At 35.3% G+C, this 21,727-nt stretch overlaps 2 protein-coding genes across 2 annotated transcripts; one reads left to right on the top strand and one right to left on the bottom strand.

Moving 5' to 3' along the window:
* The first annotated feature begins 978 nt into the window (after positions 1-978).
* LOC125208372 (probable protein phosphatase 2C 43) lies at positions 979-3,881 on the top strand. The gene is made up of 5 exons (XM_048107970.1): positions 979-1,303; positions 1,822-2,156; positions 2,615-2,979; positions 3,082-3,318; positions 3,406-3,881. Exons 2-5 carry the CDS (start codon positions 1,853-1,855, stop codon positions 3,643-3,645), a joined length of 1,146 nt encoding a protein of 381 aa, XP_047963927.1. The 5' UTR covers positions 979-1,303; positions 1,822-1,852; the 3' UTR covers positions 3,646-3,881.
* A 623-nt stretch (positions 3,882-4,504) lies between these two features.
* LOC125203790 (actin-7-like) lies at positions 4,505-7,208 on the bottom strand. Its single transcript, XM_048102240.1, has 5 exons — positions 7,067-7,208; positions 6,272-6,344; positions 5,778-6,171; positions 4,970-5,583; positions 4,505-4,855 (listed from the first exon to the last, which is right to left on the bottom strand). The coding sequence occupies exons 2-5, from the start codon at positions 6,329-6,331 to the stop codon at positions 4,790-4,792; spliced, it is 1,134 nt and encodes a 377-aa protein (XP_047958197.1). The 5' UTR covers positions 6,332-6,344; positions 7,067-7,208; the 3' UTR covers positions 4,505-4,789.
* Between the last annotated feature and the right edge of the window lie 14,519 nt (positions 7,209-21,727).

Here is a 21,727-nt window from a genome sequence, read left to right as displayed (position 1 = left end):
CTCCAGACAAAAGTTGACTTTAAAAGGGATAATTAATTTTTTGTTCCACATGTGTCTTTTCTAAATTTCAAGATATACCGGCAGTTTTTATTTTCCTTCTTTTAATTTTTTATAACATCGGGATGGAACTAGTTTATGTTGTTTGATTTGATCAAACGTGTTAGGTCTTAATGGAATTGGTTTTATAAGTATTGTTTGATTTGATAGTTTATCCATTTTTTTAATTTCAGAATAATGTATGATTAGTCTTAATTTACAAGTCATGATCTTCCTCCAAAGATAAAAAAAATTATTTCGATTTCAATCTGATTTTGAATTAATATAATGTTGGGTAATCGAACACTTCCTCATCAGATTGTGAAGGGGGTGATTACATAATCAATCTAATTTTGTGAAGACAAATAATTATTAAATCAAAACCATCAGCATGTGGTACCCAATTATTCATCGAATTATTATTTTCAAACAACTCATATCAAACGCTTCCATATATATATGTACTCCATATAACTCTTCGATGAAACTATAAACTTCACTTTAGTATATAAAGTAAATTTAGAATTATTAAAAGAATTGAGCTAAGAAGATGATAATGGGCATATATTAAGATCATTTTCAATGGTACATTAAAATCTAAAATAGAGTAGATAATTAGTTTCATGAAACTCTAAAATTAATTTCATATTTGTTTTTTTGAGTAAAAAAATGCCTATATTTATATTTACATTACAATAAAACAAAAAAAAAAAATCAATTTTGTGAGTAAAAAGGCATAATATACAAAATATTTTTATAAATTTAAATTTAATATAAATGATTGAGGTAAAATCATATTTAATGTGAAACCTTGTTTACATTAAATTACGTTAAACTCAAATTGATATGAATTCGCAAAGAATTCCAGTAAAACAACTGTAATTTACCGCTTGTATATATCTGCAGTTCCACTTATCAACCATAATCTATTTGCCTCCCGAGTCAAACTCTCTCACTATCTCTCTCTACATATACAGCTCTTCCTCGATGTTTCCCTTTCTTACTTGAAAACAATCCTCTCTCGTCTGTTTCCAATTTGTGAGGAAAAGTTTTTGCAGAAATTGACAGCCCTCATAAATTTTCATCAATTTGCACTTTTACTCTCCAAAAGATATGTTTTTTCCGATATTACACGCACTCTAATCTAATTTCTCTTCGTCCCACAAAAAATTTCAGTGCTTGGATCGCTCGGCATTGGTGAATTCTTCTTGGGATCTTGATATATCGGCTATACTCTGTCTTGGTTATAGTTATTGGACGAAATTTTGTAAGTGTTTCGTCTCAAATGTTTTTTTTTTTTTTTACTTTTCATTAATTTATTTAATCAGTACGTTTTTAGTGAAGTAGTAGCTCAGCCGTTTCGTATTTTGTGGATTCAATCAGATTATAACGTTTCTTGAGTGATCATATATTTTGATTTCTTTTGTCTTGGCGGGTTTCGTTTGGTTCTTCTTGGAAATTGGCAATTTCATATTCTTTGGCTTTTATTGTTAGCTAAATCTATGTTGATCAGTTACTCACTTGCTCCAATTTGAAATTGTTTCTATTTCTGTTTACATTTTCTACCCTATTTTTAACTATACTGTTGAATTGTTCGAACTTCGCACTCTTGATCTCACTGTTTTAGCATCCACTCTTTATTTTGGGGCTAAATTGAGGGTTAATCTGAATAATTGAATATCATGCTGCTGTGTTTAGAAGGTCTTGATGTTTTCAGCTTGTTGTTTTACTCATTTTTAGCTTGTTGTTTGACTCAGTCTAGCTTACATGTGTGTTCAACTGCAGAATCTCCTCTGCTTTAAAAAGGAAATGAGGGATGTTTTCTTGGTTGGGAAAAACAGCATCTTCATGTTTGAGTCCTATGAGTCGATATGCCCCTATGAGCAAGGATGATGACCAAGGCTCCGGAGGGGAGGACGACGCGCTTCTCTGGTCCAAAGATCTCGAGAAGCATTCACACGGTGAGTTCTCATTTGCTGTTGTCCAGGCAAATGCTGTCCTTGAGGATCAAAGCCAAGTCGAGACTGGTAGGCACGCCACTTTTGTCGGTGTCTATGATGGCCACGGTGGCCCTGAGGCCTCAAGATACATCTCCGACCACCTCTTCAATCATTTGATTAGTAAGTCTTTTGCTGGGATACGTCTCGGAATGTCTGAGTTCAATGTCAAGTAGGACTCGTTTGCTATTAGTAATGAGAAACAACGTATTTGCTGATCATGTTCATCATGTCTTAACTTCTTTGGATTATGTTCACTAGTCTACTTTGATGATTTCGTTGCTGAAATTTATATGTTATGGCAATTTGGGAAATCAGTTCATCAGGATGAACCACTCAATGTTCGTAAGCATCTCTTTCCACTCGACAAGCTGTTAAAAAGATTCTGGTCACCTATAAGCTTTTAGATGCTGTGAGATTTGTTAGCTGTGGCCTCTATGTTGCTAAATTCGTGTTTTTTCCCTTTTCAGTTATTTTCTCAATAGAAAAGTTCAGGTAAGGGACAAATGCATGAAATTATTCTAAGATGGGAAGAAAGTGGCTGATGCCTAAGTCCTAACATGAATGCCTCTTTTTCACAGGACTTGCTCAGGAAAATGGAGCAATGTCGGAGGATATACTCAGAAATGCGTTTTCTGAAACAGAAAATGGGTTTCTTACGCTAGTTAGAAGAGCTTATGCAATCAGACCAGTGCTTGCAGCAATCGGTTCCTGTTGTCTGGTCGGAGTTATCTGGAAGAGAATGCTATATGTTGCTAATTTGGGGGACTCTAGAGCAGTAATGGGATGTTCGGACCGGTCAAATAGAATTGTAGCCGAGCAGCTCACTAGAGATCACAATGCTAGCATGGAAGAGGTCAGAAACGAGTTGACTAATTTGCACCCCGAAGATTCACAGATTGTTGTGATGAAGCAAGGAGTTTGGCGTATCAAGGGAATCATACAGGTTCGCTTCATTTTTATCCCATGATACTGTAACAACTGAGCTTCAATTGTGGCAATGGTTTGAATCTTGAACTTGGTATGTGTCTGTATTATCTATACACAGGTATCAAGATCCATTGGTGATGCCTACCTCAAGAGGCCAGAATTTGCCCTCGATCCATCTTTCCCACGGTTCCACCTTCCCCAGCCTCTGCAGAGACCAGTTCTTAGAGCTGATCCAAGCATAGTGACGCGACGGATATCAGGAAATGACAAGTTCCTCATCTTCGCCTCGGACGGCCTCTGGGAATTCTTGACCAATCAGGAGGCTGTGGAGATCGTCCACAACAATCCGAGAGCAGTCTGTTTTTCATCTCTCAGTTCATAGCTCAAAACTATTTTATTTTCATATAGTATCAATTTTACATCCTTGTTTTGTGCATCACAGGGAATAGCAAGGAGGCTACTTGTATCAGCTCTGCAGAGGGCTGGTAGAATAAGACAGATGCCATATGAGGAAATCAAGAAACTCGATAATGGGGTCAGGAGACACGTCCATGACGATATCTCCATAGTCGTTGTCTTCATCGACCACGAGATGCTTGACGGTGATGAGGCCTCCGTGCCTGAACAGTCAGTACGAGGTTTTGTTGATTCTGTCGGACCATCGAACTTCAACTTTTCCTAGACTGATGCAGAACTGCCTGCTATGTCTGTGGAACTTGATTACCTACTTCTTTATTTGGCCTGAGCCCCGGGCGAATGCCCTTCGGAAATCGCCTAGACGAAATCATGCGTTTGTACAATCTTTTGCCTAATAACAGACTGACTTATAGTTGTCGATCTTGATCTCCGTTTTGTAAAAAACAGATCTTGTCATTATTCTTGAATAATACTCCTACTATCGTGTTTACTTGGTTTTAATCCAATACATGTTCCAGCTCGAATTTGTCAATATCTTTGAACTCAACCTATCCATCTTCCATTTTCTTTATCTAACTAAAAATATACCACTTCCTCCGTTTCATAATAATGGAGGCGTTTCTTTTCGGTACGGAGATTAAGAAAAACTATGTTAGGTGAGTTAAGTAAAGGGAGAATAAAGTGGAAAATGAAAATGGTAGAGAGACGAAGAGAGAAAAAAGTAAGAGAGAGTAAAGTAGGTGTAGAAAAATATGTTGACTTTTACTAAAAAGAGAAATGACTCTATTACTATGGAATGTACAAAAATGATAAAATAACTCTATTACTATGAAATAGAAGGAGTATCTTTAAATCACAACGCTCTCACGCAACATAGGCTCATAACATTACATCTTATAAAACCTTGAAACATGATATAGTATATTGTTTCAGTTTATAAGCTCAGCCAACCACCTTCCTCTCAATTAAATTGTAAACCCACAAACTAGTAAGTAGCAAATTCCTTTTTCTCTTTAATCTAAAAAGTTAACTAGTAAATCAATAATCTTAGATATATTCTGAAATTTCCCCGAACTGAAATAAAATATCCTTCACTTAGAAACAAAAGATGAAACATAATCACAAAGAAAGCAAAGACTGAATCTTGACATTACGAATTCCATACTAAAATTACAGTATGTGCTCTTCATCCAAAATTCAAACCCATAGTACCATCCGGAAAGCACAAGTCTGCTACAAAAAAATTAAAATATTTCCATGTCCAAACTTCAAATTCTCGAACAGTAGACGACGACTCGATAAACGAACAAAACCGGAAGAAAAGCGAATGAAACATAGAGAGCCATAGGCAAATCATATCATGTAGTATAATCTCCTCAAGCAAAGCCAGCGAACCAAGAGTTCGATGTTTAGAAGCATTTTCTGTGAACGATCGAAGGGCCAGACTCGTCATATTCTGCTTTGGCGATCCACATCTACAATAGCAAAACCAAGCAAAAACAGTTCATTGCATTTCTTGTTTATGATGCAAGGATAATGCATAAGCACAAACATGAACATGAGCAGAGAATGTTAAGTTGTGACCGTACCTGCTGGAAGGTGCTGAGAGAAGCCAAGATGGACCCTCCAATCCAGACACTGTACTTCCTCTCCGGTGGAGCCACCACCTTGATCTTCATGCTGCTTGGGGCAAGAGCCGTGATCTCCTTGCTCATCCGGTCAGCAATACCCGGGAACATGGTGGAGCCACCACTGAGGACAATGTTTCCATACAAATCCTTCCTGATATCAACATCACACTTCATGATGGAGTTGTATGTAGTCTCGTGAATGCCAGCAGCTTCCATCCCGATCATCGAGGGCTGGAAGAGGACCTCAGGGCATCTAAACCGCTCAGCGCCAATAGTGATCACCTGTCCATCAGGCAGCTCATAGTTCTTCTCCACAGCAGAGCTCGTCTTTGCAGTCTCGAGCTCTTGTTCATAATCAAGTGCAATGTAAGCTAGCTTCTCCTTGATGTCTCTCACAATTTCCCGCTCTGCTGTAGTTGTGAACATGTAACCACGTTCTGTGAGGATCTTCATGAGGCTATCAGTGAGATCACGGCCAGCAAGATCAAGACGGAGGATTGCATGGGGGAGAGCATAACCCTCATAGATTGGAACTGTATGGCTGACACCATCTCCAGAGTCAAGAACAATACCTGCCGAAGAACAACATGTCAAGCATATGCAAATAGACCAATTTTAGCCACTAGGGTTTATGCTAATGGCTTTTTAATCATATAGTAGGCAATAAGAATTGCTCGATAATAGGTAATTGATTATATCAATCAACAAAAAGTCACATGTTGCAACAAGCATGAAATACAGATTGAGTTTCTAATATCTTCCTTACCAGTTGTACGACCACTGGCATAAAGGGAGAGAACAGCCTGAATCGCAACATACATGGCAGGGGTGTTGAAGGTCTCAAACATGATCTGAGTCATTTTCTCACGATTCGCCTTTGGGTTGAGAGGGGCCTCTGTCAAGAGGATGGGGTGCTCTTCTGGGGCCACACGAAGTTCGTTGTAGAAGGTATGATGCCAGATCTTCTCCATATCATCCCAGTTGCTGACGATACCATGCTCAATCGGATACTTGAGGGTCAAAATACCTCTCTTTGATTGAGCCTCGTCACCAACATAAGCATCTTTCTGGCCCATCCCAACCATGACTCCAGTGTGGCGAGGGCGCCCCACTATACTCGGGAAGACAGCTCTCGGAGCATCATCCCCAGCAAACCCAGCCTGAAAGTCAACAATGTAATAAGTTAAGGTTAATAAATCAACAAAAATCTGAACTGATAACCAAAAACAAGGTTTGTTAGGTCAAGGAAAGCGAGATTACCTTGACCATTCCAGTTCCATTGTCGCAAACAAGGGGCTGGATATCCTCTGCATCTGCCATCGCTTAATGTTATCTGAAGACAATAAAACAATACTTAGATCGTCAACATAGACACACATCATGCATCTGAAATCAAGAAAACCAAAACCCTAAATATTCAATGAATGCAATGTGCCATCTAAGAAATCACAAAATTTCAAATGTCAGACTAGAACCTGATTGACATCACTTGATAATACAAGATCCATAAACATAAGCAAATTTCAACATTGGATATTATCAATTGCACATAATCCTCGATTTGATAAAGAATAAAAATTAATCTAATTGACTTGGATTTTGACTCAGGAGCAGACTCAAAGATTAAGCAGCCAATTGCTAATTACAGTATAGCAAACAAAAAGGATCTAATCAAATAACGAATCGGATCATTCACATGTCTATCCAAACTTCAGCTATAAATAGGAAATTTCCGATTATAGCAACTTCAAACTAGATCCTAATCGAACACAGGCAATCAAATACAGAACTTCACACAAGAAGTATCACTGGAAACTATGAATTTCACCAATCAATAGTCACGCAAGCACAAGCCACAATTCAAAACACCCATCGTCAGATCCATAAATAAGAAGGTCTATAGAAACATAAATAACTAGATCTCATACAAGAACAACAAATCGAGACCACCAAAAATCGTATAAGATGAAATAACTAAACTAGATTCAAAACAAAATTAAAACAAAATCGAGTCATCGCAACGAAGATTTGATATAATGAAAACAAAGATTGGACCTTTGAGGAGTTGCGGAAGATGATTGTCAAATTCTTTGCTGATTCTCAGCAAGCGACTCCGAGAGAAAATGAGGACTGTGTGTGTGCTTTTCTTTCGCCTTGGTTTAAAAAGAAATGCCGGCCCTTTCCTTTAAATGAAACCTCAGCCTCACATTAAATTCAGATCAAATGAACCTCAAATTCAAGATTATAAGATCTGAGCCGTTGGATTGGATTCGTGGGTTGTGGCACCCACGACAGCATGGTGAACGTAGCTGGCTTCCCTTTTGTCTATTTTAATAGGTATAAACATAATAAATTGAAATTTAAATTTTGATTTGAATTTTTTAGATTTATAGTTCGAATATGATTGGATTTTAAAAGATTTTTGATATTTTAAAATTTGAAGTAATTTGAAATTCAAAATATATTTATATAGTACTACTCCAGGTTTGTGTTAAAATGACAACCACTCTTAAAGTGACACCGTGACACCACTTATACAGCATATTATAAACGCTACACAACAATATTTAATACGCTAGACAACAATCTATAGTGTACACACCAATATTCAATCGATAGATTGTTGTCTAGCGTGTTGGATATTGTTGTCCAAGAAAAATTGTTGTATAGTGTACAACATATTGTTGGCCGTCTTTTTTAACTTTTTTTTTTCTTTTTTTTTTGCCACGTGGCAGCTTATTATTCGTCCACGTGTACAAATGATTGGCTAGAAATAGTGGTATGGTGTTATTTTAAGAGGTGGTAGCACCCTAACATGCCCCACTACTCCTATTTCGTACTCCCTCCGTCCCAACTAAGTTGAGTCATTTCCTTTTTTAATAAAAAATAAAACATCCAATTACTCTTGCTTTATTCCACCATCTATTTTACTCTCTCTTTATTTTTCCTACTTTATTCCTTTCTCCTACTTTTCAACACAATTTCTTAATTTCTGTGTCCAAAAGTTATGTCTCAACTTACTTAGAACGATGGGAGTATATTATATAATGATGTCTTCATCCTTTAAAAATACTAAGTAGGTGTTAAGTTGGCAAGACTAAATCTCATGTTAAATCTGTATCATGTTTGGTTCATAAGATTGACCCTCACAACTTAATCCTAGATCGATATTCTCATGATAATTAGTCATAGTCTCCCCCCTCCAACTAAAATAATCTCACAACTTAATCCTAAATGGATAGTCTCATAATACTAATCATGGCAACCGAACGCCACCTAAGTATATTATAGAGCGATGAGTTTATTCGTTAATTTAGTTTTGAATCAGGCTTTGTCTGTATTAGTTAACCAAAAAAAGAGACATGAGTTTTAATACATTTAGTAAAGTAAGAGAAATACAAAAAAAAATTGAAATATTGATAGTGCATACTGATTAGAAAGAAAAAAGGATTCCTAAAATATAAAGGATAAAATTTTTAAGGGGCGTACTAAAATATAAATAGCTCTTATATAAGGGACGGATGGAGTATTATAATTATAAACCTAATATAAAAAAAATAGTTCGTTAAACAATTCTAATGATATTTGTTACTCCCTCCATCCATGAAAAATAGTCATATTTTGCAATTTTGCGATATCTGCAAAAAAAATTCTCATTTTTAAAATGTTTTTCCCATTTTTTCTCCTCTTTCTCGTATTATAACCACTTTTTCTTCTTTTCTTTCTTACTTTATCAATTTCTTATTAAAACTCGTGTCGTTCATAAATAGGACTATTTTTTGTGGACAAAGGAAGTATGAAAATTTTCAAATTTGGTATTGGATTTTCAAATTTAGTATTGGATTTTTGCATTTTTATATAGTAGTACTGTATAAAAGAATAGTATCTTAATCGGATTTAATAGTTTGGATTTTGGACAATTCGTACGGGATCGGATCGTATTCCTTTTACATAAAATTTTAGATATGCATATCGGAATGGGCAAAAATACTGAGTGTTCACCCCTACTTTTGCCACAAATGTTTTTTAATATATATACTTTCTTCCACGTCATTAATTTTCTTTTTCCTCATTGCATCTCTCTCCATCGTTATATTCTACTCCCTCTGTCCGCGAATAAGAGTCCCGTTTTTTCATTTTAGTCCGTCCGCGAATAAGAGTCCCGGTTCACTTTTACCATAAATGGTAATAGGATCTCACCTTCCACTAACTCATTCCACTCACATTGAATTTAAAACTAATATATACAAGTGGGACCCCTATTCAACTAACTTTTTTCCACCCACTTTTCTTAACATTTCTTAAAACCCGTGCCGCCCACAAATGGGACTCCTAATGGCGGACAGAGGGAGTAATTCTCACTCGGCCATCTTCCCTCTTTGTCCTCTCGTACGTTTGATAACCCATAACGGATGTCTCTCTCTCGGGAATCTAGGCATAAAAAAACTAAATACCTACTTTTTTTTCAGTGAACTACAAAAATAGTCTCTGAACTATGTGTTTACTCCCTCCGCCCGCGAATAAGAGTCTCGTTTTTCCATTTTAGTCCGTCCGCGAATAAGAGTCCCGGTTCACTTTTACCATAAATGGTAATAGGGTCTCACCTTCCAATAACTCATTCCACTCACATTTCATTTAAAACTAATATATACAAATGGGACCCCTATACCACTAACTTTTTCCACCCACTTTTCTTAACATTTCTTAAAATCCGTGTCGCCCATGAATGAGACTCCTAATGGCGGACGGAGGGAGTATCTCATAATTGAATCCTGGACTTTAAAAATATCCCCAGACAACCCTGGACTAAGCGTTTATTTTAAAATTGGTCATTTTTCATTGTTTCGTGACGAAAATACCCTTTTAGGGGATTTTGGGGGGTTTAGGCAATTTGGTCTTTTTACACTTTAAATCTGATATTATTTCAGTGATGTACTAAATCTGATATTATTTCAAAACTATCATTCTTCTTCCCTTTTGTCATCCTTCACTTTGTTTCTTTATTTCAAAATTAGATTTAATTTTATAAAATTAAATTTTAAATTTTAATTTTTAAATATCAATACATTTTTTAATTAAAACTATTAATTCATGGACACTATAAATATTGAAACTATTAATTTTTGTAATTTAATATAATATTCAGCTGAATTGAAGAAGTATAGATTAATCATGATGAAAAAGAGTTATTCTATTTAGCATTCGTTCGGTTGTTATAATTGCTTGTGATTAAAAATTATGAAGTTGACTAAAAATTAGATACTACTAAAAATTTGATATAGGAGAATTTTGGTTGAAATTTTCTAGTTAATTTTGATTGTTTTCAAATTAATAAATGAAAATTATATTAGTCTTACATTAGATGCATATTTATCTCAGAATAAATCGTGTTATATGAACTATTTATAATTAAAACTATTAAATATTGATTAAAACAAAGGCGTCGTCGTACCTTATTGATTAAATATTAGACGCTATCAAATATTGATTAGAACTATAAATTTTTTATTTAATAGTAATTTTAATAATTAATAAAAATTTATTGATATTTAAAAATTGAAATTTAAAATTTAATTTTATAAAATTAAATCTAATATTGAAATAAAGAAACAAAGTGAAGGATGGAAAAAAGGGAAGAAAAATGATAATTTTGAAATAATATCAGATTTAGTACATTGAAGAGCTGTGAGTTTAATGGTCAGTGACAGAGTGTTCAAAATTAAAAATCCCCGATCTAGAAAATCCTCTAGACACTGGGTCTAGGAACTCAAAGAACCTTGAGCTATCTGTCGTTGGGCACACAATCACTACCTTATTCCCCCCTTCAAAACCCTCAACCCGCTTTAGCTAAAAGATTAGTACAGGGAAGCAGGGATTGAATCCACAGATATAAATGCGTAAGTAAACATGTTCACAGACCTGGAAACTATTTTTGGCTGCTGCCACGCAATTTTTGGGGTTGAGACTTACTTCCTAGACTTATGAATTTAAAGAACTTATCCTAACAGCTAGATCTAGATGGGATCTTTAAAGCATGCATAAACCAGAATAAAGCAAGACAATTACTGGACCGAGCAAAAAGCTTTCTAAACTAACCTAGACTTGGGAAAAATTAGACGTGGGGACCATTCCCCAAAATGGCAGAGTACGACTGAAAAGCTGCAAAATAACTAACCTAAGGACTAACTAACAGCGACATCATCTTCTCCAACTTTTATCATGAAACTACCAGTGAAAAACAGAGCAAAGCGAAGATCGAAACAAGGTGAACGAAATTAAACCGATAGAAATGAAGAACAGGTAAAACTAATGCGGATCTACGACTACTAGACGAGGCAAACAAGAATGCAGAATTTAAACAACAAAATCAAGTGAAAACAAGCAGATCCATCCACGGGACGCTTAATCCACTCCGGATCCAAGCCATCCACGACAATCAAACATCATTTCCATCTCCGATCCTCACAAGCTTACGTAGATTCAACCGATCAACAACAAATTCCTCACAATCAAACCCCAAACTCATATCAACCAACAATAATTAGCAAATCAGAACCACAACACAGCGATAAGGTAAACGAAACAAAAGTAGCGACATCCATTGCAAAATACGAAGTATTCAACGACAATAACGAAATAGAGTCGAGCCTTGAACAGCGAGGACTCGGAAAGTACGAAAAGTAAACAGGAAATCAGAAGATACTTGTTTCTTCGCCTCCGTATAGACGGTGTTGCTCCACAATCAAGCTAAAACGTGAACCCTCGTACCAATTCCCCGTGAAAGTGTGTGTAGAGAAGTGGAAAACTAAGCTAAGAGCCGAAAAGTGATGGAACGTCCATTCATGTTGATCGCATGCTCTTATTTATAGTGGATAGAGCTTCTAGATTGTTCCCGTGTTCCCTATTTTGCCCTCCAATTTGATGCTCCTCAGTCTAATAACTCTTCCTTCTTCCTCTCATTTTCCCCGCCAGCTTCTCCATCCAGGCAATCTTCGCCTTCTTCCTAGGGCTGGCGATTTCTCTACACACCTGGCTTATTAAACCTTGTTAGACCCATGAAATCACAGAATTTTACCCCATAACCAATGCATGAAATTAGCCTTATCAAACTGCTCACACTTAAATCATACTTGTCCTCAAGTATTGTCCTCAAGTATAAAGACAAGAAAAAGAGAAATAAGGTGAATTTCAATGCATGGTTATTCCCTGACCAATGAAAACTCCTAGACCTAGACACTAACATACGAAAGAAAAAGGAAAAGAAAATAACACTTAAGAAAATAAAACACATAGGCATGAACTAGTTCAAATTTTTAAGCAGTCGCCCCCACAAGCTTAAGGTCAATCAAATAGTCTACACACTCCAATTTCTCCCCTTCCCTTTATCTACCTAGTCGGTTTGTCAGCTTGTCCAGATGATCTAAATCAAGTCATTTTTTCTTCTTAGCAAAAATTTAACATAATTATTCTTTCTTACTTTATTATTTCACATGTTTTATTCTATGTGTTGCATTATTCTCTCTCAACTTAAGTATCTGAACATCATTTTCATAAATTTCATACTCAAAAGAAAACACCTCGCTTATGGTGCATTCTATACGTTGATATTGGTAGGATTGATATACTAAAAAGCATATATCGAGTTCGTGTATATCCAATTTACTAAAATCTACAAAAACCATTACTAGAAAATATTCCCCACTTTATTGTTTTACAAATTTTGAAAAACGTCTTTGTACCCATCATTAACGGTAAAGTCACAACCAACATCATCATCATCATAAACCAAAATCTCCAAACATTCATGACTCGTAACTCTTGAAATCGCAACATAAAGTTGTTCGTGATTGAATATGGGTTTTTGAAAAAATAATCCAACTTGAGCAAGAGAATAGCCCATTATATCATAATTGTGAGTCGGGTGGGTCAGTGCGGTATGCCGTACCGAGAACGCCATACGGCATACCTTACTGAAAACTGCAGTATGACAAAATATCATACTGATACCATACCGAAGTTTCGGTATACCAAAAATTCGGTATTAATTTTTGATACCGTTACCTTACCGTTATTGCGGTATACTGAAGTACGGTACGATATACCGTAGTATAGTTATACAAAAAAAATCTCTTTTATACACAAAATATTTAAAAGTAGGATTTTCTGAGATATTTTCTTTTTAATTATATTTTATAAATATATTAAATATAATGTAATATACTCAGTATATAATATTTCAACATGTACCGATTTTTCGATGCAGGATTCGGTATACCGTGGTATACCAAATATTCGGTATATCACAGTATACCGCGGTATAGGAAAATTGATATTGTTACCGTATCAAAAGATTTCTGTACGGCATCATACCGTACCGAAAAATCGGTATTTTTTCGTTACGATAAGTGCAGTATTTTGGTATTTCGGTATTTTTATTCAGCCCTAATTGTGACATTTTTCTTATTTGTCTCATTAACATATATTTGGGGAATTATGTATGTTTTGGAGTATTCTATATTTTTCACACTAAAATCAATGATTTTTCTAAGTAATATACAATTTAAAAAAAAATCATGGCTATTATCATCTAAATCATAGTTTGACTATTTTGACGAGTTATAAGATAGAACCAGAATTTAACCATACTATGTGATATGATAATTTATCCATATATGTAAATCTAAACATATGCTATAATAAATTTTAGGTGTGTTTTCCATTCTTGCCGATCATGACCAATTTAATTTATTTGTTAATTCAAAAAATTCATTATGATAATATTTTTTTTTTTCGTAACTTCAATTTTATTGTAACTAGTATACTACATGTGCACAGATCTTAATTTACTTTATAATAATCCAATATCTACACTATGTAAAACAAAAATGATTATATATGTAAACAATAATTAAATATTAACAAATTTAGTAAAAATTGGCAAATAATTCAACACATTACATTGGTTGTAGTTGAAAAAGGGCATTTCAGACTTCATCGAGACATAGTAAACAAACTCAAATTGCAGAACTTTCGACTTGGTTTTGTACATTTAAATAAGACTATTTCGAAATATACAATCTCAATGGCAAAAGAAATGGTATATCTTTTTCTGTTTCTTCAGCAAATAAATAGTATAATTCCAACACATAAAAATTGAGTCACACATCTTCTTGAGCATCACCTTATTTATTTGCTTCAATGAATTCTCTGTACTTTTTCTTCATCTTCACACCCGATACAGTCCTGCACATTCAAATTAAAATCAAGATCAACAAAAACATAGTACTAACATTTTTTTATTTTTCTCAACGACAACGTTTTAGATTCTAACAATGTATTATAGAAAGATTAAGGCACTCAATTTCCCTGCGGCATGAGCAAAAACATCACAAAGCTATCTAGATAATATGAAAAATTAGGTTGGTGCTATATCCGAGACGAATGCAACGTGTTGTAGTCCATAGAGGAATCGAAATATTGATGGTTGGGACAAAAAAATACCATCTTCGACGCTCCAAATTTAACCAACGTGATCATTTCCTTGTTCTTGAAAAATTGTACACAAGGTCATGATTCATGTAGCCTCAGCTATTTCTGGATCTTCCTCGATGTCAATCTCGACCAAATGGACGTGCTGGTCGAATTCATCTATGACTTGCCATATCGAGAGGTTATAGCAGTTTAATTTGGTATGCAAAGTGAAATGGGTAGATGAAATTAAAAAACTTCCATCGTAGTGATATACTCCTAACATTCCACTCACTCCATTTAATCACATGTTTTTAGGCTTTAATTATACATTTTAATTTAATATATTTTTTAAAATTAAATAGCAATCTTGTAAATTTCTCCAAAAACTCTCCTTTTATATGTTGTATACTCCTAACCTCCCACTCACTCCACTTAATCACATGTTTTTAGGCTTTAATTATACATTTTAATTTAATATAATTTTTAAAATTAAATAGCAATCTTGTACTCCCTCTATCCGTGAATAGGAGTCCCATTTTTTCATTTTGATCCGTCCGCGAATAGGAGTCCCGGTTCATTATCACTTTAAATGGTAAAGAGACCCTACATTCCACCAACTCATTCCCCTCACATATCATATAAAACTAATATATATAAATGGGACTCATATTCCACTAACTTTCTTCCATCCTCTTTTTTTACATTTCTTAAAACTCGTGCCAGAATGAAATAGGACTCTTATTCATGAACGGAAGGAGTAAATTTCTCCAAAAACTCTCTTTTTATATGTTGTATAGATTCAAGTGTGAAAAAAGTACACATATTTTCAATTGTATGTCTTGCACATGTCAGCCAACAAATTAACGACTAATGAAAATAAATAAGAATGGTTGTATACAAGTGTGCATTTTAAATGGATTTTCATTAATGAATTTTTATAATTCTAAACTTAATAAATAGTTTGGTTTAGTACTAAAAATGACATGAAGTTAAGCTAAATAAAGTAATTTTCCATCAACATAATATGATAGGACTTTAAATTATCAATTTTAAATATTTTTTTTTAAATCCGTTTAAGCTTATGTAAATTCAATTTACTTATTTCATCAGCAACTATTTAACTCAATCCAATCAACCGAAGTACTTTTATAATATTTAATTAGTTCTATCTCTTTCATATCATCAATATTCATCCAACTAAGTATATTTTTTTATGATATATCAATAACCACCCAACAACGACATTATATATCTTTCTACAATTTTCCAAATAATGATAATAATTATTATTATTATATTATTGCAAAATTTATAAATAAATAAAAAATATAACAAAAAAATAAACAAAAAGGTCATAAATTGCAACAATTAAAATACAAATAATCTTGGGAATTGAGAATTAAAAAAAAAAGAGAAGTTGTAGAGTATAAGAAAGATTTAAAAAGAGAGAGAAGTTGCAGAGTATAAGAAAGATTATATGTCGAGAAAAATAAAGATTTTTCTGTGAATAAACTATAGAAAATGTGATCTCTATTTGTAGAGAGGATGAAAATAATATGAATTTTGGTATAAAAGATATTTGAATATTAAATAAAATATGTATTGATCAATAAGATTGTAACTAATGACATGATCTCATTGGTTAATAAAATAAATTGAGGGAAAGATCATTAGGTGTTATTTACCCAATGGTTATAGAGAGTGATCTTCTGAATTGATACATATTTATCATACTCTCTCCGTCCCATAAAAATATGTGCACTTTCCATTTTTGTCTGTCCCACAAAAATATGTGTCATCTTTTTTGGAAAGTTACACTCCCTCCATCCCAAAGATGACACATTTTCCTTTTTGGTTTGTCCCAACTAAGATGACCTATTATTAAAAATGGAAACACCTTTCTCTCTACTTCATTCTCTTTCTCTTACTTTTTTTTTTCACACACAAAATAAAGTTGCATAAATTCTCGTGCCGCCCAAGGAATGGGTCATCTTCATTGGGATGGAGGGAGTATCAATTTAATAATGTAGGTTCACTATTCACTAACACTACTTTTACTATCATTCTCCTACTCTCTATTACTTTACCATACCATTCTCCTCCTTTCTTTTACTTTACCAAATTTATTTTAATTCTCGTGTTATACTCATTGCCCATATTTTTATGGGATGAGAGAGTACTATTTAAGAGTGTTCTAGTATACCATTTAAGACTATTGTCATTATATCCATTAGGCGGAATAAGTGTGATTTGATTTATCTGACAACTCTTTATATATATATCTATATTAATCATACGTTAATATAGTAAGTACTATGTTATATGCTAATGAAATTATAAATATAGTGAACAATTTTATGAAACAGGGCGGCGAGAAAATGGATTCTCAGGGACTAGTCCATCCATTGACTGAATTTGCTTAAAATGACAGGAGTTTTACAAGTATTCTCATAGACTAGTTCATTCATTGACTGAATATGCTTAGAATGACAAGGATTTGTTGAATTTTACGTGTTATTCATTTTACTTCCTTTATTCACGAAAATGACAAGGGTTTGTTGACGTGTTATTCATTTTACTTCATCTATTCACCAAAAATAAACAAATTTTGCCATTTTTGTTCGTCCATAAAAAATAGACTAAGTTCAAAAAGAAAAGTTTTTAATCAATATTAACCCTACACAGCAATTTAAATGCTAATCTCATAATCCACTAACACTCATCTCTCCTACTTTTCCTATCTCTCTCTTACTTTATCATTATACTTTAAAACTCGTATCATTCACAATTTTATCTATTTTTCGTGGACGGACAGAGCATTAAAATAATTAAAAAAAAATAGCGTATCAATTCTCAAACAAGAGCAAAAGTTAAACATAAGGTCAACTCATTGGATCTGGGGCCCATTTAAATTGCAGGCCCACTGCAATTGTATTGAATTACAAATTTCAACCATATCTCTCTTATCTAGTGACTATTCCGATCAGCCTGGAGTTTCAATTAAGTGACATTGAATCATTGATATCATCTCCAAATTAGATACAAGTAATCTACAAATTTAAATTTTTCGGAGTATTTCATTTCTCATAAAAAACATTAGTACATGCTCCCAGCGTTCCACAGTAATATAAGTGTTTCTTTTCGGTACTCGATTTAAGAAAAAATATTTGAAGTGAGTTGAATAAAGTAAGAAATGAAAAGGGTAGAGAGATGAAGAGAAAATAAAGTAAGAGAGAGTAAAATAAGAAAGAAGAATGAGTTAACTTTTATTAGAAAAGAAAATAACTTCACCATTATGGAAAGTCTAAAATAATAAAATAACTCCACCACTATAAAATAAGGTAGATTTGTCATTTTGAATTGTACCACATAATAATGCACATAAGTTAGCTTTTATTTAGTGGATACATATACATTTACCGTTATTTTACACACAAATATTTACGAAAACGAAACAATTATAGCCCATCATTATTTATACTTAACCAACTAATAACAACAATGTTTACTTACAAAATTCCATTTTTTCAAATTTTTATTTAAATTCGTATCACATCACAATGCGTATACATTTTTGGGACATGGAGAATATAAGAGCATCCGTGGGAGGGCCGCGGCCCTTGGCCCGGGCATGGGTAGGGCGCGGCCCCCCACTACTGAGCCGAGAGGAGGACGCAGCCTGGGGGGGTGGACGAGCGATGGCCGAGGCTCCTGGGCACGCGGCTCGGCCCGCCACTGCAAGGGCCGAGAGCCGCGGCTCTTGGTCAGATTTTTTTTTTTTTTTTTATATTTCAAAAATTGTATTTATAAATACTATATTCATCCCATTTTTTTATCTTTCTCAATTCTAAACCCTAAAATTTCAATCTCTACCATTTTCAAAGTCTACAAAATGCAAGGTGGAGATGATTCTCCCGGCTATGGAGAATCGGGATTTGGCACATTTTCGTCTTCCCAACCGTGGAGATCGAGTCCGATACCCCCTCCAACCCACCTGTGGAATCCACAATCGCCGCCGCCGTGGCAACAGACACCCCAACTCCGGGGTCAGTCCTCTTCTCAGCCGCAGAGAAACGTGGGTCGTCCCCAATCGGGGTTTGGCGACTACCGACCCAATATGGACGCGATCAACAACCCTTCTCAGCAATTCAATCCCTCCCAATTCCAATACACCCAATCCACTCTATCTGAATCTGATAGATTCACGTTGGAACAGTTGATGGGAACACCACCAGAGACCCCGGTGTCCGGTACTCAAGGCGGTCGCGGGCGAAATCAAGGCGTTGGGGGGCGAAACGGCGGCGAAGGTGGGCGAAATGGCGGAAATGGTGGGGGCAAAGCCGCGGCGGTGGTCCAGGCACCGGCCGCCAAGGAGAGCAGGGGACCGGAGGAGGTGGCGGCCGAAGTGGTGGGCGAGGCGGCGGCGGGGATGGCGATGGCGGTGGAGGCCGGCGATCGACCTACTACAGCAATGAAGAATCCATTGCTGTAGCTTGAGCCTGGTATGCGGTCACGACCGACCGATTCTATAATCGGTCCGGATCAGACCGACGTTTGCTTTTGGAATCGCATTCTCGATGCGTACAACGAATTCAAACCAGATGGGAGCATCGAGCGTACAGCTAGCCAGATCCGGAAGAAGTTCGGAAGGATTACTAAAGCGTTGAAGAGGTTCAGTGGCATATACGAGACCCAACTTTGCCTTGTTGAGAGCGGCCGCACCGAAGCCGACGTTCGAGCGTTGTCGTATCAGTTGTACAATACTGAATCGTGGCCGAAGTTTACCTACTGGGGCGAATACCTCGTTTTGCGTGACTGCCCGAAATTCAGGACTATCATTGACAAAGATCCTCTCTCTGGGCCGAAGCGGACTAGACTGGGCGTCGCCGGCAACTACAGCAGTAGTAGTGACTCAAGCGCCTTCGACCTAAACGATGATGCTTCGGAGGAGGAGCCCCCCTCCAGACTCTCTCGGCGCCCACGTCCGCAGGGCCAGCGTGCCGCAATCCGGGAATCTAGAACCGGCTCTCAATTCTCCGTTGTGACCTCTACAGCAGTGCCCTCAACACCGAGGGCGGCTTTGACTCATACCCTAGAGGTCCAGATGATGAAGCAACTTTCGGAGAATTTGGCCTTGTACGAGAAGTCAACTGATCCGGAGACCAAGAGATTCTACTACGACCTCATTATTCGACTGAGGTCGAAGTTGGGATGGGGCGAAGGGTCGCAGACGGGCGGTGCCAGCGGCAGTGGGTGCAAGTGGCAGTGGCGGCGGTGAAGATGATGTGATGGATGACGATGACGACACCGAGTAGTCGGGCGGTGTGCGTCATTTTTTTTATAGTATTTAAAACATTGTTGTTGTATAATTTTACCCTATCTATAATACGACGACAATTTGGTTTCAATTTTTTTTAGTAATTTTTAAAGTATGCATTTTTTTTAAAGTATGCATTTTTTAATTATTATAGGCATATAATTTTTATTCTAGTAATATTAAAATATAACAAAAATGTATGAAAATAATTTTAATTGTTGAAATATAAAAAAAAATGGTGGGCCGGAGGGCCACCATTGTGGTGGCCAAGTTTTCATGGGCAGGGACAAGTTTGTTGGGCATGCCCAAGAAATGGTGGCTTGGGCATGCCCAAGAGATACCCTAAGTTACTTCCTAACTAACAGTATTATAGAAGGTATAAAAAATTGAAATAAACCGTATAGGGTCTCGGTTTATTTTTACCATAAACGGTAATAGGGTCTTACCTTCCACTTATTCATTCCACTCACATTTCATTTAAAATTAATATATTCAAGTGAGATCCCTGTTCCACTAACTTTTTTCAACCACTTTTTTTAATATTTCTTAAAACTTATGCCGGACATAAATGAAATTCCTAATGACGGACGGAGAGAGTATTATAGACGCTATAAAAATTTGAAATAAACCGTATAGCATATCGTCTCTACAAATGAGGATGTAATACTTTGTTAAAAAAAAATGCGATAAGAATCTTAAGTTAAATTTATAAAAAGGCCATGCGGGGAACACCTTTTAACACAGAAGGGTAGACTCGTCTAATCACCAAAAAGTCTTCCAACAAAAAATCAAAACTTCCAACATGGATTACCTTTTTGATTTCTCTCTCTTGAAATGGGTAGAGAGAGAAAGAAAGAGGGCAATGATAGAGAGCCACATTGAAAAGTTCGTGCAGATTCCAACTCGGCATTCTGTTTGTGAGAGCATGTCGTCCACGTGCGACCTTTATGCCGACTCGTGTCCGTTTCCGCCGACCATAGTTTGGCATTCCGACGGGTAACTGAGCGATGTAAACGTGCAGTGCACATCACTACGACTGTGATATCATTATGTCTCAGATATTCCATAACGTTAAGCTTACCCATTCACTCACTATTCAGCTACAAGGTTACACAATAGGATTTTTTTCAAATAAATTAATTTTTGGTTTAACAAAATTCGGTTACGTAGATTTATTGTACATGATAAACATTTGTTGCTAGAGATTAAGCACATACTAGAATATACTCCCAGACCATGATTAAATGTCTAAATATCTAATATACACGGATTTTAAGAAATTGTTTAACTTTATAAAGTAAAGTGGATAGAAAAAGTTAGTGGAATATGTATGGAACCTACTTTTATATATTACTCCAGTTCTATAATAAATTGTAAATGAGTTAGTAGACTGTATGGTCGACTTAACAAATATAGTTTAAATGAAATGAGATATTTATTGGAGAACGAAGAAAAAATAAAAAAAAATAAAATATTTAATGAAAATAGCAACTGCACACATCGACATTAAAATATTAATTTTTTATTTTTTTACAAAAATATGGTCTGGAGGAAGCTCAAGGAATCATGCCGTGCGATTAAAAATATGAGTTCCAAGCAAATCATATTTACAATGGGCAGTTGAATAATGTAAAGTTATTGTTTCTAATTTGTTAGATTATACTTCCTCCGTTCTACAGTAGTGGTGTAGTTTCATTTTCTGCACTTTTTTTGAAAAAATAATTATAAATAGTTAAAATGGAGAAATAGCAAAATAAGAAAGAGAATACTGTAGCTAAGACTATATTATTCTCTCTCTTATTTTACTCTTTCTTCAATTTAACTACTTCCTCCATTCCATAGTAGTGGAGACTTTTCTTTTCGGCACGCGATTGAAGAAAAATTATGTTAAGTGAGTTAAGTAAAGAAGAATAATGTAAGAAATGAAA

Source organism: Salvia hispanica, chromosome 2, assembly GCF_023119035.1.
Source record: "Salvia hispanica cultivar TCC Black 2014 chromosome 2, UniMelb_Shisp_WGS_1.0, whole genome shotgun sequence".
NCBI classification, from domain to species: domain Eukaryota; kingdom Viridiplantae; phylum Streptophyta; class Magnoliopsida; order Lamiales; family Lamiaceae; genus Salvia; species Salvia hispanica.
This window is presented reverse-complemented; position numbering and strand designations above follow the sequence as displayed.